The sequence below is a fragment of the Strongylocentrotus purpuratus genome, unplaced genomic scaffold (genome assembly GCF_000002235.5).
Source record: "Strongylocentrotus purpuratus isolate Spur 01 unplaced genomic scaffold, Spur_5.0 spur5_scaffold_16, whole genome shotgun sequence".
Lineage (NCBI taxonomy): Eukaryota > Metazoa > Echinodermata > Echinoidea > Camarodonta > Strongylocentrotidae > Strongylocentrotus > Strongylocentrotus purpuratus.
Genome location: NW_022145601.1, coordinates 24,116,887 through 24,136,557, shown reverse-complemented (window position 1 = coordinate 24,136,557; position 19,671 = coordinate 24,116,887). Strand labels below are relative to the sequence as shown.

The following is a 19,671-nucleotide window of genomic DNA, read 5'->3' as shown; positions in this document are numbered from 1 at the left end:
TTCAAGATGCTAAAACGTGTCCCCATTTGACAATTTCTAATCATATGCATGCATGCAACTGAGTAATTATCAAGGTTTCTAAATATTCCATGCTCTTTAAGTAAGTTACCATGTTTTTTTAATTCAAGGATTTCTACAGATTATACCAGATATAAAAGGTAAATATAAAACATACGTTCCCTGTTCTCACACAGGTTGACTCTTGATATACCTTTTTTTTCTTCACATTTTATAATGATATATACACTTATCATGTACAAAAAATGCACTTTTATGTATTGTTTTTTACATTGATGAGAGAAATAAATGAAGTTTGAAGCTTGCTTCATTGCAACATTGCTACCAAGGGATTGAAAGCCAGCCGTTTGAACCAAGAATGGTGTGAGGGGGTGGAGGGGGTCCTGATGACCAAGCATTGAAATGACCATTTACATGTACATGTAGGCTCATGCTTGCTCTTCTCAAAATCAACCTTTAACTGCACAGTGAAACAGCAGAAACACCGAAAGCGCTCAAACTGATTGCATTAGTGTACTTTGCTTAACATCACTTGCCCATTGAGATAACTAGCTACAATTACCAACTTTTAAAGCTTTACATGGAAGGAAGTTTATACTAAATGTCCAATCTGCATAAATGTATATGATCATTAAAAAGTCCACCCATTCTAATATGATAAAACTAGTTGGTTCACTTCAACGACAGGAATTTTTTAAATAAAACTAATATACATGTAGCTATGGGTCTAGAGACTACTAATATAATCGGAATTTGTCTACATGCACCACCAAATAAAATGGTTACGACAAAGTAATTGGTCTCTGTCTTTAAATATCCTTAATACCTGGAGAGAAAACTTTATTAGTCAGCTTATTTGTCAGCGAGGGCCCTAGTCACGATTCCCATTTCCCTTTTGGTATTTGGCTAAAATGGGACCTTATCTTGACTTGAATGAAGGGTTTTGATGAAAACAAAATATTTATTCTGCTTCCCCCCCCCCCCTCCATATACTACATGTACAATAGTTTCTGACCTGCTGTTAAAAGAAATGTAAGTCCTTTCATTGATAGTTAAAGAAGTTGTTGATTAATAAACGCATATTTCTCTAGTTTGAAAATAAGTTTAGACTTACAAAAACATACCTAGTACATTAAGAAATACTCAATTAGAACCCATCGTTAGTGAGTTACAGATGAACTCCTGTTAGATCACCAAGAAACAACCATCTATAAGCCAAAATACAGCGTGCCCCAATAAAAATGAACTAGCATACTTCAAATCATGTGGGGTCAAATTCACTGGTACTAAGGGAAGGAGAATCTTTTCACATGAAAAATGAATACCAAGATTCACAATTTGGTAGAGAAATAAGAAATCTTCAACCAATTTTAGCAAATTTGGTATCATTTTTCTTGTAAAAAGATCCCCCTGCTACTGGTAACAATGAAATTTGCCCTGCATTATGGGAAGTATGCTAGTCCATTTTTATTGGGTTACCCTGTATTGTATAGGTACAAGTATCAAAACCAAATAGACCAGTTTCATAATGTAATCAAATTGAATGCATAAATCTTTGTTTAATGCCATTTTACAAAATTATTTCATTCACCTGTCACAAATACTTGTATTTCAGAAGTCAGAAAGCAAATTGCATACATTAATTGTTGCTAGGTAGGACAAACATTATGGCTTGTCCCACCTAACAAGACACGAAAGTATGCAATTCATATTCTGACTAATGAAATGCAATTATTTGTAACAGGTGAATGAAACAATTTGTAACGAGGCACTTAACAAAGCTTTGTGATCAACCCTGTCTGAATGTAAGTGCTTCGTGATGCTACATGTAACATGAAACCAGCCAAACTTTAAGGGCACTTCTTCCACAATATTGCCATGGGATGGTATTTTGTCATTTCAGTTGCACTACCTAAATGCACTTTATATTCTGATAAAACTGCCAACTGCCACTTTAACATTACAGTGTAGAGTATGAAAGAAAAAAAAATCTGTCCGCACAACCTCCGGTACTATATTTTCGGAAAACTGAGAAAACTAAGAATTCATGTGATTTTTGGATACATTGTGAATGGAAAACTGTGTGTTCTTTAGAAAAAAGAAGACGCTTTTTTTTCTTTTGCGGTCAGGACTGAAATCTTTGGTTGACATACACAGCCTGTGGTCTGACAAAGAAGTACCCAGAACTAGACTACATTACATTAAGAAACATGGTCTACCACGAAACAATCCCAGCTCCAAAGTTTAGCTACATGTAATTCATGCGCATGCAAATAAAACCACACGTATTAGTCCATGCCACACAATGCAAGCCATGCAAAGTTAGATCTTGTCACTTACGCCCTGCTCATAGACGTTCTTCGTTCCGTTAGCCTCGTGGTCGCGTTGGCTCTTCGATTTGAAGAGGGCGCTGATCTCCTCGAAGCTCTTGTTTTTTGTCTCGGGAACAAACTTCCAGGTGAAGAGGAAGAAGACGACCAGGAAGGCAGCAAAGATGAGAAAGACGTAGTATCCAAGGCCATCCTACAATAGAGAGATGATTAATGATGATGAAGGTGGTAACAACAGAGTAAGAAGTTAGATATGGGGGTGTCTCACAAAGATCCTAAATTATTCATACCCTTACCAAGTTTTGTAGTTTGTTAAGTATGTGAAAATCTGATTTGACCAATTTATGTTTCTCGAGAATGTGACATATCAAGCTTACATCTAAAAGTATTCAACAAAGGCCCTAAGTCAACCAGTTCACCTTTCATTCTTGAGTTATGAAAACACAAAAAACATCAAATTTACAAGGGTATAAATAACTCGGTTGTTACCTGTATTTCTCTATTGCAATACTGGTAGGTGACAAAAGTCTGTATTCTGCTCAAATTAAAACTGATACTGAAATAAGGTTTTGATCTGGTCTAACAAAGAAAGGTAGTCTGAGGTATAACTTTTCTTCCATTAACCCTATGTTAACTGGGGGGGGGTCAATTTGACCCCCCCCTGTAGAAATTTCGCGACTACTCCGAAACCGCGACAGATATAAAATTTTCCATTCATGAATTTTTACTTTCGAGTCTTACGCATCTTTTAAAATAATTTTTTCGAAAATCGGACCTACGGTTACAAGGTCACGTGACCTTTTGTCTTTGCATGTCAGCCCGAAAATCGCTCATTTTCGTGATTTGTGTACAAAACATATGTAAAAGTCATTTTTCCTAAAAATAGATAAAATATTGGTAATTCAGTCTTGTTTAAAGTTTAGATGTTTGTTCTGGGGTCAAAATAGTTGAATTGTAGTTATAAATAAAATAAAACAACAAAAACAATAGAATACATAAGTTAAAAAAACAATGAAATACATAAGAAATTATAAAAACAAGAGATAACATAAGGAATAACTTGGCTCTTCCAATTTTTAGTGTTGTATTATTATTCCTTATGGTCTAATGAATATATGTATTGAAAAAGAATAGGTATACATGAATAATCTATGATTTATGGGCAGAAATGTGAATTTGATGACCTTATTTGCATAAATTACCATAAATATGCAAATGAGTGAATTTTTCAAAAATTTGAAATTACAGTAGTATTCTATACACTTCACTTGACATGCATGCAAATTTTTGCGGCGATCGGCGTTGAAACGGCCGAGATCTTAGGGGGGGGGTCAAATTGACCCCCCCCCAGTAAAAACCTGGTCCGAAATAGCCCAGTTAAAATAGGGTTAAACGTTATCTTAGACCTACATGTTGTAGGACTGGATTTAACTGATTAAATGCATCGTTTAACAATGTTAAATCTGAGATGCATGGCCCTACGTGTAATTGGTGTCTGTGATATGGTGTGATTATGAAGTGCCTCAAAAAGCAAACAATTTTGAGTGACCGGTTTTACCATACTCACTTTTCCCAATAGACTGTAGTGTTATAACAACCGTTCTGAAATTTCTAATTCCAATCATAGATATCTTGATAATCAGACAGGCGATTGGCTTGTAAAAATCCTGGGATTCAAGTATGACCTAAAGATTTATCATTATGATTGCAGCATGAGCTAAATCCCAACTGAATAAAGTAGAATAGGGACCAAAATGTCTACTTACCTGCATAAGTGGGAAGAGGAGTCCTACAACGAAGTTGGCCATCCAGTTGACCATGAAGGCTACACTGACCGCTGCTGGGCGGGGTCCTTGGGAGAAGAGCTCAGCCACGAAGAGCCAGGGGATCGATGCTGAGATAGGAAGGAGAAGACAGGTGGAAAATGTGGGTTTAGACGCTTTGGAATAATGAGATAACCCTCAATTTTAATAGCACACACAGACAAATATCAGGGAGAGACAAAAGAAGTAAAATGAAAGAGAGGGAAAAGGGAATGACAAAGTAATTGAGAGAGAGAGTATATTTCCCTGACTCTGCAGTAATGCACAAAGTATTTTTTGTAAGGATCAGTCTGTACTAATAAGCCTTTTTTGTAATGTAACTGAATTCATACTTACATTGTAAGTGCCTCAATACCAATTATTTCATTCACCTGTTTGATACAACTGATTGTACTTCAGAAGTCGGAATGCAAATTGCATATACATGTATTATGTGTTGTTAAGTAGGGCGAGTCATAATGTTTGTCCTACCTAGCAACAACCAATGTATGTAATTTGAATTCTGACTATTGAGATGCATTTATTCGTAACTGGTGAAATAAATAATTTGAATTGATGCACTTCACAAAGACACAAGGCATATATATGCATAAATTGGGTTACATTACGAAAGTGGCCTGTTGCATACCTTTAGAAGACAGGGCCAAGAACTCAAGATTATGTTTATACTTGTATTTTATCATAGGATAAAAGTTAGGAGGGGTCAAAGTTGAGGGGTCAAAGTTGACTACTCACCAGGACCGAGGCCAAAGGCAACAACGAAGAGCATGACAGAGAGGATACTGATGTAGGAGGATCCTGCCCACACCGTTTGGAGGTTGAGGAAGATGGTTAGGATGACAGCAAAGATGAACATGAGACCTAGACCAAGCATGTGAAGGGTCTTCCTTCCCGCATGGTCCATCAAAGGCACCTGTAACAAGAGACAAACAATTACTTGAATAACGGGGCATTGTGGCGTGCGCCTGTAATCCAGCTAACAATGGAAGTTGCAAAGTGATTCAGCCGAGGACGCAAGTTTGAACCCGAGTCAGGTATTTCGGATGGTGACGTTAAAGGTTGGTTTATGCCCCTCCATCTGGCGCTATGCCTGGCAATGTCTCCCAGCTCAGTAATCTGTGTGTTGACTCACCACTCGGAAACTAGAACAACACTCAAATTTGTCTGTCATCTTGGTTTGAAAGTAATCTTTCTGATAGATTTCAATATGTAGTTAATAATAATAATTCCTCCAATTCTTCTTCTATTACACGGCGTACCACAAGGTTCCATCTTAGGTCCTCTACTGCGGTTAATACACGAGGTCGGTTTATACAATGTTAATTACGGTACTTGAATTTGATCTGCTTATGCGGTCTGTTTACAATGAAAGGATTGTGTCCAGGTTGTAGATGATGGCACAGATGGACATTAGACAGAGACTGATCCAACAAAGAGTGTTTGTCCCTCTGTGGTCCATCAAAGGCACAAACAGTGTACAATGTATAGAGGGAGCAATTGATTCATCTGATCAAAACTGAAATCTAAACAAGTTATAAATTTGATAAATCGACAAGTATTCTATCTATAGATATCAATGAAAGAAGGAGACGGTTAGGACAATGGTCAAGATAAACGCGAGACCAAGACCTAAGTGAAGGGTCATTAAACGTGTACTTGTATAAAGTAGAAGGACAATATAGCTCACTTATTATTGCAAATGTAAATGCGCCTTCTCCCTGAATAAATGAGAATAATGTCATACTCTGAATCATAAACTGATCAATTTATAGACATACATGTACCTTAATACCTTAATTACTTCTGATGTTAAATACAATCATTATAAAATATTGTACACATAAGCTTCCCATTAATTTCTTTGATAATGTGTAATAATTTGATTGCAGTATATTGTTATTCAAATACTTATGTATCAGACTGTACAGTTTCTTTGACTTTGTCCACATTATTTCCACCGTTGTTATCATGTATCTGTCTGTATTTTTGTATTTGTCCTTGAAATCCAACCTCAAGTTTTGGTTGCAATAGAGAAATAATACTAATAAATAGAAAAATGTAAAGGCCACCGAGCTTATGTCCTTTTGCTTTGATGCAGTGCTTTTTTATGCAGAGTTTCCATGTCACGTTTGAATACGACTTCGTGACACATGATAGGCAAGGCAAAATATCTTGTTTGTAGGAAGTACAAATGATGCCATTAAGAGTCAATAGGCCTGTTTTCATCAGCCCGAGTTTGCTAAATAGCCCGCTTTTTCTGATTTGGGAAATTAGCCCTATCACTAAATAGCATGCTATTTGGCAGGTAAAGACGCTTGGGAAATCTACCCAAGATATCTTGAGCTAGTTTGCAAAATAGCCCGCTATCTGTGGTCTGTCTTCACCAGCCTGAAGACTTGCACTTTGCTCAAGCACTGAGCCCATTTTTTGAGGTAATTTCTTGAGCTTGAGTTTCAAGCTGATTAAGACGCTATTTGTAACTTCCAGGCTTATTTCCCGGAAGACCGGAACACAAAATAGCGGCTATTTGGCCGACTCAAGCTGATGAAGTCAGGCCTTTAGTGGTTTGCTCATACTCTCAATGCTAATAACTGCATAAGGCCTTCAACAAACATTTTAAAAATTTGTGTTTTTCCCCTTCTTTGCTGAAAATAATCAGTTTCAATCATCAATCATAACTACATCATCAGTGAAATACCATAAATGTGACAAAAAACCACCATCAACTATTCTATTCTTATTCATTCGAGGGCCCATGCAAAGCCCCCCCCCCCCCTAAAGAATACACTTTGTTTACATACACACTTTAGCAACAGACCAGACTCTGAGGCATATGTATCTAGCAAAGTTCAAACTTCAGTTGGCCGTTTGATCTTTAGATCACAACAAATATATCTTGTCATCAAGCTACAGACAGACAATCTGTTGCTATGGAGACAGTCTCAAAGTCCATCCTTGTCAGGAACAATACAAAGCTTTTTAGATCACCCTTTTGTTTCATGCATACATTGGGATGAGGAAACACCCCCTGATACAGTTAATGCATATTCACATTAAAGGCATCGTTTAACAATGTTAAATCAGAGTATGGCCCTACGTGTTATCAGTATCTGTGATATGGTGTAATATTGAAGCCCTAATAAAAATTGCACTTCAAAATGATCATGAAGTACCTCAAAAAAGTAAAAATCTGTGAGTGATTCGTTTTACCATACTCATTTTGCCCAATAGAATGTAGTGTTATAAAAACCGTTAGGAAAACAGTTTTTGAAATTTTGATTTTCAATCATAAATATCTTGATAATCAGACAGGCGATTGGCTTGTAAAATCATGGGATTCCTAACTGACCTAAAGGTTTATAATTATGATTGAAGCATGAGCTAGATCCAGGATTTTGTTAAGAATCTGAGGAAAATATTCCCAATCCCTTTAACCTTGAAAAGAAGACACACCCTCAATAATGTTAAGTGTTAATCTTTACCCAAAGTCAATATATTACTCTTTGAATATTCAGCTTGTTATCACAATTTTAAATGCCTGTTCATTACTCATCATAACTGTTTATTGCCTAATCATTATATTTATAATGATAATTATAATACTTATAATCATGATCATTCTCCTTCTCTTTTTTTCCTCAACCATTCTTATGGGAGATGGTCTCAAAGTCCATCATTCTTAGGAACAATAAAAGTCTTAGCAGATTTACCCTTCAAGCATCCATACACTAGAATATGATGTGATTGTGTCTTATACCCTAGAAAACTAGACACACCCCTTAAAGGGACTTTGTAACATTGGTGCTAAGGTAGTGACTTCAATGCTAGATGTACAATTAAAGATAATCTGAAAATTTGAGTGAAAACGAATCATTAATCATGGTGCAAATTGGGAAAAACTGATCTGATCAATTCCTTAATTCTCCAAACTATATTATTCTACTTCTATTCTGCTATATGTCAAAGCCTGTTCAGCATCATGACAAGGACAATTTAATTACATTTTAGGTGAATGTAAATCGTCACAAAGCAATAAAATGGCTCTACATTCCATTCCAGACAGTTAAGTGTTGACAGATTTTTTATAGCCTATTTTAAGTATTTTTGTCATGGAAAAACGGTTGGGAAAATTCAAAAATGGTTGGGAGAATTTACTGTTAATCACTGTTAGAGGGTGCCTCACATCAACGCCTTCAAAGAAAACCATAGATATCTTTGTGGTTTGAGGATTTTTTGCATGTCAGAGGGTTAGTATAGTAGAAGGAATATAGTAAGTAACATTTTATACAAAAATTAAGCAATTTTTTTCATCAACCTTCAACAATGTTACCGAGTCACTTTAACATATAATTAACCTTTGGCCAAACGTCTATATTCTTGGAATATTTTTGCCTGGTATCAGAATTATATCTTACCTGTTAATATTATTACAATTATTATTACAATTGCTGTTGTTGTTCTGGTTGCAGTTTATTTAACTCATAATTATAGTTATGATCATAATCATCACCACGGTCATTACCATCATCAACTTTGTCATCAATCATTACGCCAATTACTCTATTTATCATCAATATTGCTGTTTACCCTTATTCTCGTTTCATTCTTATCCAAAAATATTAGGCAATACTCTCCTCCTTCTTCCCCTCCTCCTCTTCCTCCTCCTCCCACCCCTCTTATTCTCTTCCTCCTCCTTCCCCCTCCCCCTCCTCCTTCTCTTCCTCCTCCCTAACATCATCACCCCTGTTTTTGAACTTGCAGCGCAAGAACAAAATAACCTGATTAAAACATGAACCATTACTTATTTGCCAAGAAATATAGAGAATGTTAAAATGTCAAAGTTTATCGAAGAACTTATGCAAACAGGCATCGCCTTTGCAAAATGCTCAAACCGACCGTTTATTTACTCACAGTAACTAAAGCCATCAATGCTATCGCTCCTCCTGTACTGAGCGTTACATATGGTGCTATGTCAGGCTCAACTCCCGCAGAAATGAAGATGGAAGTGGAGTAGTACAGGACCTTAAAAGAAAAGGAAAACATTATTTATATAAAATTGAGGTAACAATTTGACAACCTGCACAAGATACAAGCAGCTAACCCGCTGACTACTGCATTATCAAATTTCCATATATGCTTTAACACACAGACTACCTTGTTACAGTAACCAATGGCTTAAAAAGCCAGATTTGAGAGGAATTGATATCTTGGTCCCCTGCAATATCCGTATGAAAAGATTACCTACAACAGTGTTATTTCTCAGAAACACAGGCATATGAACTTGTAGATAATTACAATTTTAAAAAGAGTTCATTTTCTTGACATTTAGACATGAGATGTTGTCATTTTCTGCACATTCTTGACAATCTCAAGCTTTACTGAGATTTGCCAAACATAGCAACAACAGACAAATGCGATCTGCACTCTGACCAATGAAGTACAATATTCAGTCACTGGGCACCTAGAAAGAAGCATTCATAAATTTCCACACTAGTCTTTTAGTATCTTCAAAGCTGCAGGAGCAAATTTACACTCAAAGGAATGCCATTTAACAGAATTACTCCCCAAGTTTGGAACGTTTTGTGTTTCAAATTACGCACAAACTTTCATCAAAACTTTGACTATTTAAGTGCTTAGCTCTTTCTAAGGAAAACATTTGCTGATGAAAATGATATTCATGAACTTATAGCAACTCTTAGAATTTGAAAGCAAGAACTTACAGCATTGATTCCCGACAACTGCTGAGAAAGCTGCATGACGATGCTGATGACAAGAGGCCGTCGCAATGAATTTTTCTTTAACAGTTCTAAGATCGTGATTCTCCTCTCCTTCGTCTCCTCCTCATATTCTCGTTTCATTTCGGCCATGTCTGCTGCTACGTCAGTATCCTTACGAAACCATTCCAGGCCTATTCAGGGAAAGATCATACAGTCACATTTACGATGATTACGAGAAGAAAGTATGTTTTAAGTTTTCATAAATGTTCCATATTCACAGAATTTTACAGAACAAAATGATGCTTTAAAGGGACTTTGTAACATTGTTCAGATGAGAGATAGTGGTGCTAAGGTAGTGACTTCAATGCTAGATGTACAATTAAAGATAATCTGAAAATTTGAGTGAAAACGGATCATTATTCATGGTACAAATTGGGAAAAACTGATCTGATCGATTCCTTAATTCTCCCAACTATATTATTCTAATGTAAATCGTCACAAAGCAATAAAATGGCTCTACATTCCATTCCAGACAGTTAAGTGTTGACAGATTTTTATAGCCTGTTTATGTTTTTTTGTCATGGAAAAACGGTTGGGAAAATTCAAAAATGGTTGGAAGAATTTACTGTTAATCACTGTTAGAGGGTGCCTCACATCGACGCCTTCAAAGACAACCATCTTGATATCTTTGTGGTTTGAGAATTTGTTCAGGATTTTTTGCATGTCAGAGGGTTAGTATAGTAGAAGGAATATAGTAAGTAACATTTTATACAAAAATTAAGCAACTTTTTTCATCAAGCTTCAACAATGTTACTGAGTCACTTTATTAAAAGTAAATTGTGTAAACATTAAAAACATCAAATAAATTTACCTAATCTCAATTAGTTCAGTTTATCTATTAATTAAAATTTCTAAAACGTACAAATTGTTGTATGTTACAAAAACATTTGTACAAGGCAATAAGATTTGATAATCCATGAGCCTATATTGCATCTATCGGCAGATGTTGTTTTATGAAGTTTATTTTTCGTCTTCATGTCAACAATGCAAGATAAAATTGTCGGTAAGATGTGTGGAAATGTCCTGTACCATAGTGGTATAGTCGTTGTAGTCCAATATGAAAGAATTTGTGCTGTTTTCATGGTTTTGACTTGCGATTCTTTACTTTTGTAGCACATTGGCCGCACCCAGACTTTTTGATATTTTCTTTTCCAAAAATACTGTGGCCTTTACGACGCCAAATACAGTAACTTGTTTTAATAACTTCTGTCTTAAAAGATAGGTCTTCATTAAAGAGTATAGTATCAAGGAGCCCTCAAAGAAAATCTCTGCTTGGATGCCATCACAGCCTTAGTCATTGATACGATAACAATAACTTTATTATACAGCTAGACCAGGGGGTGTTTCACAAAGACTAAGATCGACTTTAAGATGGACTTAACTATGGCAGGCCGTTCATGCCACTAGTTGCTCTCACCATTCCTAGCATAGGTTTCTCAAGGGACATACAAATCATAGTCACAAATCTACAGAATTTATATTTTTTGCCAATTCATCATTGAAGGACAAAATATCATTTAAAGATCATAAATGGTGAGAGCGAACAGTGGCATGAATGGCCTGCCATATTTAAGTCCAACTCAAAGTCGATCTTAGTCTTTGTAAAACACTCCCCTGGAACCCTAGTGCACCACTATGACTTACTCTTTCTGCTGGCTTCCTCTTCGTTTTTGGTGATAAGGAGATAGCGAGGACTCTCGGGACAGAACGGAAGAACAATTAGCTGATAGACGGCAGGAATGGCTGTCAGACCTAGCAACAGAGGCCACCATTTCTCCGTACCTGAATCATGAAAGAAAGAAAACAATCATGATGGTTCTGAACTTTTTTTTTTCCAAGAGAAGGCTACGGCGAAAGGACAAGTGGTTGGAACAGCAGTTAGTGCTATCTAAAAGCTAGCATTTGTTAGTTCATGCACCCAGGAAGAAAATAATCTTGAGTAACAAATTGATATAGATCGTATGGAAAGCTATAACCAGAGGCTAACAAAACTAACAGTCATACCAGTCATGTTCAGCTTTAAAGGTTACCATAACGAGATTGAAAACAACCCGAGTACTAGGTGTACAGACATCTAATGAATTGTTGGGACAAGAATCTGCTAGATGGGTAGGACAGCTGTCAGGTCTTTCCTCACAGGCATTGCATGTGATTTCAGTAAGATTGCAGCAATTCATTTCATTTTGATCATTGAAAAACCTCACAAAATTCCTAAAATGTTATAATCAACTTTTCCCAACTGCTTCCAGACTGTTCCACAATGTAACTGCATGACTATAACTCAACTTTATCTTTAACAATCACAATAACTAAGAGATAAGCAAAACAATATTTATATTTATAGTACATGTACCTAAGAGAGTGTGAGGGTCACGATGTGAATAGAAAAAGTTAGAATCATCAGCAAACGGATGAAAGAAAAGATATATCAGAGGAATTTTTGAAATCATTTATGTATAAAAGGAAAAGAAGGGGACCAAGGAGAGAACCTGGAGGAACCCCACTGAATTGAGGCTTATACAGAGTTATCAACAACAAAAAACAAAATAATATAAAAACAAATCAAAAACTGTTTTGCGGAGGGGACCAAGGAGAGAACCTTGAGGAACCCCACTGAAATGCTTTTGAGGCTGATACAGAATTATCAACAACAACAAAACAAACAAAAAAAATAAAATCAAAAACTGTTTTGCGAAGGGGACCAAGGAGAGAACCTTGAGGAACCCCACTGAAACGCTTTTGAGGCTGATACAGAAATATCAACAACAACAAAACAAAATTTCAAAAAATCAAATCGAAAACAGTTTTGCGAAGGTTTTGTAGAGACTCCGATACTCACCAAGGACCACTGGTAGACCAAATATTTGTGAGAGGAGGATACCGCTTGCCACGCCCACTTGATTGAGAACCCCTATCCCTCCTCTCAGATTGAAAGGAGCAATCTCAGACAGATACAGGGGTACAAAACCAGTGTTCAGCCCTATCATAAAAATGAAAGAATACAATGTGTTTATACATACAGTTAAAAACATTATTCATACCCCTTGTCAATTTCATGATTATGGTCTTTTTCCGTAACTCAAGAATGAAGGGTGGACCGGTTCAATTTTCTGTGATCTTTAAACCAGTCTTTACTCAAGAAAAGGATAAGGTAATAGTTCTTTGTAGGTTTTGTTGTGAATTCGGTATATAAAAGATAAATGGACTTCTTTAATATTCGAAGCACAGCTGTTTCTATACTGGCTCTCGGGGACGTTACATCCTGCTATGACCCCTCGGCGCTGTCTGCCCCGGCGCGCCTCAGGGGCATAGCAGGATGTAACGTCCCCTTGAGCCTATAGAAACAGCGATGTCTCTCATAGCAGTCAATATATCTACCGGTAAACTATTATAACATTCCACTTTGTTTCTTATCATCCATTTTTCATACATGTTGCTTACCACAGTTGATGCCAATGATCAATCTACCGATGATGAGCATCTCGTACGAGTTGGCCATCTTGGAGAACCCCATAAGAGCTGCTCCCACAAAGGCAATCAGGTTGTTTGCCAACATGCTTTTCTTCCTGAGAAACAAAACAATTCGTAGAGGGGAAATAAAATAAAAGGTAACTGCTACTTTGTAAAATATAGAATACAAACATACTAGATTGGGGGAACGACGAAAGACGAAAGCAGAGAAGAAAAGGACAATTACGTAATGTAATCAAACTTAAAGCATATTACATCTTTGTAATAAAGTACCTAAATACAAATTTATTTCGCTCACTTGTTATGAGTGATTATATTTCAATTGGCAGAATACAAATTTGCCTGAATCATGTGTTGTTTTTATAGCACACCATAAAATTTGTCTGACCTAGCACCAACTGATATATCATGCAGTTTACTTTCCGACTATTGAGATACAACATATAAAACAGGTGAATGTAATAAATAACTCATCGCTGGGTACACTCATAAAAATGTGAATACATATTGAAAATGGTAAATTGCATTTTTTTTTAAATTCCTAGGCAAGGTACATGTATGATGTACATAAATGATTTTACAATACCCAAGAGGAATTACATAAAGAGCTGCCATATGACATCATATCAGATGTCATAATACAATTCACATCGATAAAAGAATATACTGGATTGGGGAGTCCTGAAAAGGTCTGTCGGTAATCTTTCTTTCTCGAGAGTGTGCGTGGTTCTGAAAAGGACCGTTAGTAGTCTTGAAAAAGACTGTTGGTAATCTTTCTTGAGCTTATAGTTCAAAGGAGAACTATTACCATTACTATCGAAAGAAAGATTACCAATAGTCCTTTTCAGGACTCCCTAAGAATATAATTGTTTCATATTAGGCTTAAACACCAAAAAAGAGGTTAAGAGCTTGGAAGAGGAAAGGAAAGATTGAAGATCAAACATTTTTGATTGTCACAAAGTTAAGGGTGCAGTTTGGACTAGGTGTTGATATTCTGGCTCCAAACAGACAGAATCACCTACAGAAGATAAACATGTGAATCAGTAATATTGACTGATTTTCCTCATCGAACTAAGCTTCAAATAGAATTCAAATGGTGATTTTAGACTGAATGTATCATTCTGGATTATAGAATAGAGAAATCCCTTGCCGTACGCTGCATGCTTCATCATGCTTCATCATGCTTCATGTTAATAATGGAATGACTAATTAATTGATGTCAATTATTAGTACATCTTTTTATCCAATCTATCCCATTTTTTTTCCAATACACATTCCTCATTATCGAGTCTGTCTGTCTATTTTAAATGTCTGTCCATCTTATACTCTTTTCACACTGGTTTAGCTTAACCCCGTACTTTTTTGGGGGGCTTTTCACACACGCTGTTTTTAGTCCCGTACTAGCGCCTATTCCGGAATAAGAAAATTCATGCTATTCTCACTGCAATTCGTTAGCCCCGGATATCCTAAATGTTATGATTGGACAGTGGGATCCTTACTTCCCATCTGGCCAGCTGCGATATGCTCCATTGCGTAGTACTGGACTATTTTTTGTTTCTGTTCTCATTCATTTGCTTGGGACCGCAATTGCGGGGTTAGGCAGGAGTCAGCACCACAATGGCGGGGTTAGCCCTGCTATTTTGCAGGGTTACATGTAGTTAACCATGGTGCTATTTGTTGAGCACTACTGTCAACGTATATGTTTGTTTGTATTTTGTATCAAACTCCTAAAATAACTAACAAAGTAGGTACCGGTACTGTGAGTAGCAACATAAAAAAACCCTCCACTTTTTAACCTATTCAATGCAACACATACATGTACATGTATTACATTACAATATGTAGTTTTATATCTTATCATTGATTTATATCATCACTGCAACTTTTTTTTGTAATATCACACAGGGTTGGTGCCTAGACAGAGCCTTTAAGTTTCTTCTGCTATTAACCCTTGTAATTCCATGCCTTTGTATACAAATTCTGTTGCATATTTTTTTCCCTGCCTTTTTTCTCTCTCCAGTCTCATACTTGTAAATTTCTAGATGTATTTCTTTATTGGTGCGTATTTGCATTTTAGCTATTTGAATTGTATTTCTAATGGAATAATGAAAATAAATGAACTGAACAAGTGTTCCAAGGAAGAGACAGAAAAATTCCCCAAAAGGAGGAAGATTAAATATTGTTACCCCATCTTGCTTAAAGGAACTCTATAACATTGTTCAGATGAGAGAAAAATGCTCCTAAGGTAGGGAGGTCAATGCTAGATGTACAAATAATGATTATCTGAAACTTATTTTTTTCTTCTTTTTTCCCCGTCTTGAAATCTCGAAATCGGCGGAGGAATCTCATCCCTAGTGTTCAAACAATTACAATCCTTTTGAAACTTGTACTCATCTGAACATTATGAAACAACAACACAAGCATACATGTACATGTAGAAGAGAGGAGAAGGAATTCCCATTAACCTTTGATATTCCAGATAAAATCAAAAAAGACATTTGACAGGAACGCTGACTTATCAAGTTTTTATGATGACATTAAAAAAAGGACTTAAATGTACACAGTGGACAATGTGGTCTATTGTACTCAGCTCATATCCTGGGCTAAACAAATAGCTAATATTGATATGTCAAATGGGTTTATTATGATATCTGTTTGCTTAAGAAGTTTGCTTAACAAAGCTCACTTTTGCATGCTTTACTTTTGAAGAGGGCATCAACTGTCATTTTGCCTTGTCTTAATACCAGTAGACAAAGAAAACATTGCTTTAGGTGGGAGGGGCCAATAATATCAATATCAAGTACCCGGTATCATGGTAGTTTCAGCATGGGTACAAAAAAAAAAACATGCATCAAAGTTTTGTTAACTTAATATGCACACTGTAATAATGTTCATATTTGTGTGTTTGTTTGTTTTACCCGACTACTAAAATGCACTTGTAATTTTGTACGCTTGTAAGTAGGCAAACAGGGGACCAACAGCTTAAAGTCTCCCTGAGGGACTTGGTAATGAGGAGTAATGCCTTACCAAAGGGCACGAGCGCATTGATGTGGTTTCGAACCAGGGACCTCCCGGTTAGGCGATCATTGCTCTACAACTGAGCCATGGCACCTCCTCAATATAACATTTACACTGAATGTACTGATAATATTCATATTGAAGTTAAGCAAAGTAGATCAATATATTCTTAGAAGCATTTTTCTGAATGCAAATTGAAAGACCCAGAGGGATTTACGACAAAAAATAAATAAAAGAAAGGTAATGTCTCACTCAAATAGAATTGAATGGCAGTTCGTTTGATGTCAACTTTGTTTCTCCAGCAGCGAGGGTATCGAAGTGACAATGAATTCAAAATGCATACTTAGAACCAAGAATGTATTGTTGAGTAGAAACGCATAGAAAAACACATTCATTTAAAAAATCGAGAAAATAAATGACATCGAAATGAAAAAGTTTTGGTATGACCTAGGGCTAGGCATACAAAATGTTCTTGTATTGTTGTATGTTGTACAGTTTGTACACTCAGTGAACACTGGAAAATAGAGAAGTCAGAGACTCCCCAGAGAAATGATGAACTTGGCAGAGCACTCGGTCATATGATGTACAATGTACACCAACCTGTGCCAAATGATCAACGGAAACCAAGTGAGGCCAAGTAAAGAATTGAAAACAAAGGGGAGCATGAATGCCATTTTTAAATTGCTCTTTTTTTTAATTCCTGGATAATCTAAATGATCGATGTCAAGATCCTTCGTTTATCAGGAACCATGCCACCTAAGTTAAATCATACATGTACTTGAACTTTGTTTGTTTGATTGTTTTGTTTGTATTCTGTTAATTCAATTTGTCCTGTTTGTTTGTTTTGTTTTAATGCCTGTAATTGTCATATTTAAAATTAAGTATAAGTAACATTAAGCCTAATTGAGATCATAGTACAAGTATTAACCGGCTCTAAATCTGAACGTTATGGTTCCAACCCTGTATGATAAATTACAATTTTCACCATTTATGCATTTTGCTTTCCGGACGTGTCTTTCCGTGCCACAACATTTTGCTAAACTAATGTACCTCATAGATTGTACTTAAATTCTCTCTAAAAAGTTGATGAGAATTTTGAAAGAAATATTTCACGAAGAGGAGGAGTATGACGAGGAGGAGGGGAGGAGGAGAAGGGAAGGAGGAGAAGGGGAGGAGGAAGAAGAACAAGAAGAACAAGGACAAGAACAACAGAAAGAGGAAAAACAAGAACATGAGAAAAGAGAAGAACAAGAGAAAAGAAGAACAGGAACAAGAACACGAAGCAAAAGAAGAAGAAAAGAAAGAAAAATTACACTTAATATTATCTAAGCGCTATACTGGAAGACCCTGGTCCCCATTGTTTCTTTACAATGCTGTTAATATTTACAATTTCAGACTAATGTGAGCAATGTGCACCACTAATGTGACCAATGTGCATCCCAAAATCAAATAATTTATGTGTACATTAAAGAACGTAATGTTCCTTTTCTTTGTATTAAGGTCTGAAAACAATTAAACCTCATGACCCCACAGGTAATAAATCTTGCAAAGTACACTTCCTTAATCACACAACATCTTTATAAGTGTTTAAAGTGTACCCGTCTGTGTAATTCAAATCATGAAAATGCTAGACTTCAAGTGCTCTGTACACTGTATATCACAAATATCAAAATAATTTGCTGTGACATTAAGAACAAAATGACGGCAATAACATACTCTTAAAGGTAAAGACAAGTTTTGGAAACACCCCCCTCTCAAAAAAATGAAATGGAAGCTCTTATTACCAAATTATGTGAAAGAATATGTTTTGACTACTGTAATACGTGATCAAACAAATTTTGCCGGGAAACAAATGGTTCCTATAGGCAATGGGCTAAAGGGAGATTGTTGTGGACACTTCATACTTCCCAAATTCGACACCTCATTTTTAAATCTTGGCTAAAGGCATCATAACTGCCAACTTATTTTGTCGTTATACTACTGAATAAATTGACTTCAGATCTCTTGTCTGTACATCACTTGGTATTTACACTGTAACCTGTCTTTCGGTGGTGGGTCAGTTCAGCCTCCCCTAGGCTTGGCCTATTACACAGCATCTGTGGTAAACTTGTGTGTTTTGAATCACTTGGTATACACTGTAATCTCTCTTTCAGTGGTGGGTCAGTTCAGTCCTAACGAGGATTGACCCATTACACAGCATTTCTGGTAATTTTTTTGTGTTTTACATGACTTGGTAGTTAGTTATCTTTTGGTGGGTCAGTTCAACCCAGCGCTCAAAATACACGGGGGCGGTGGGCGATTCGCCCCCATGAGCTACATAATCGCCCCCGTCAGGTTGCTCACGGGGGCGATTGCCAAATTAAAAATCGCCCCCATGGAATTTTAAAATAAAGATTATCTTTTCTGTTATAACTTTAACACAATATTGAGTTTCAATTTTCAAACCTTAAACCAATGAAATGGAACTTAGATTAGCGTGCAAGATTTCTCGTTCTATGAGTAGGCCTATTATTACCGATTCAGCTCGCAGTGCAGTGCCGCCGTCAGCAGTGGTTACAGGCCTACTGTGCCGTTAGTAACGGTACGTGTGCATGCTGCCGCGCCATGTCTGCTGGAGCTGGAGGCGATCGCGCAAGGGCAGAAACATGGTCATGGAGAAGTTTTTCGTTGTGAAAGCGTAAACCCGCTGAAATCTGGTAATTTGAAATGACCATCAAATAATGAACCTCGACCAGTAAATCAATATTAGGGACTTTTAGATTTGCACGATGAGAACGTGGACTGCAACGTGTGACCTCCTTTTAAGGCACTGACAGTGCTTAAAAGGACGTCACATGTGACTGCCAGTGCCTTAAAAATCTAAATCTAAATCTAAAATCAAATCTAAAAGTCCCTATTGAGAAGAAGAGGAAGACCAAGATGTCGTGGAATGATATGGTCACATGGGCAGATCTACTTTTTGAGGAAAAGCATTATACTGAACTGAATAAAGAATAATAGCTTTACATTGGCTTATACTTAAATACTGATACGGGATAAAGACAATGTGGTATTTGTATAGAGGTATTCCAAAATGACATTCTGATAATTAACATTTTGTTCTGGTATCATATGTACATGTATATACACATAATACAACTGATCTTTATGATTTCTTAACGTGACATAGCTTCTTCTCCCCCTGCAAACAAAAAAGAAAACGAGGTTATTTAATAAAAGGATCATGCGACAAAT

The 19,671-nt window shown here is 36.4% G+C and overlaps 1 protein-coding gene across 1 annotated transcript in view; it reads right to left on the bottom strand.

Moving 5' to 3' along the window:
• The window catches only part of LOC115924584 (solute carrier family 2, facilitated glucose transporter member 1-like), a 34,841-nt gene that overhangs the window by 3,673 nt on the left and 11,497 nt on the right, over nt 1–19,671 (bottom strand). The window contains exons 4-11 of the mRNA XM_030987096.1: nt 13,390–13,514; nt 12,788–12,928; nt 11,593–11,730; nt 9,892–10,079; nt 9,083–9,193; nt 4,907–5,084; nt 4,115–4,242; nt 2,359–2,541 (exon numbers count right to left, since the gene is read on the bottom strand). Coding sequence (XP_030842956.1) covers nt 2,359–2,541; nt 4,115–4,242; nt 4,907–5,084; nt 9,083–9,193; nt 9,892–10,079; nt 11,593–11,730; nt 12,788–12,928; nt 13,390–13,514 — 1,192 coding nt within the window. The remainder of the gene's footprint in view (nt 1–2,358; nt 2,542–4,114; nt 4,243–4,906; nt 5,085–9,082; nt 9,194–9,891; nt 10,080–11,592; nt 11,731–12,787; nt 12,929–13,389; nt 13,515–19,671) is intronic.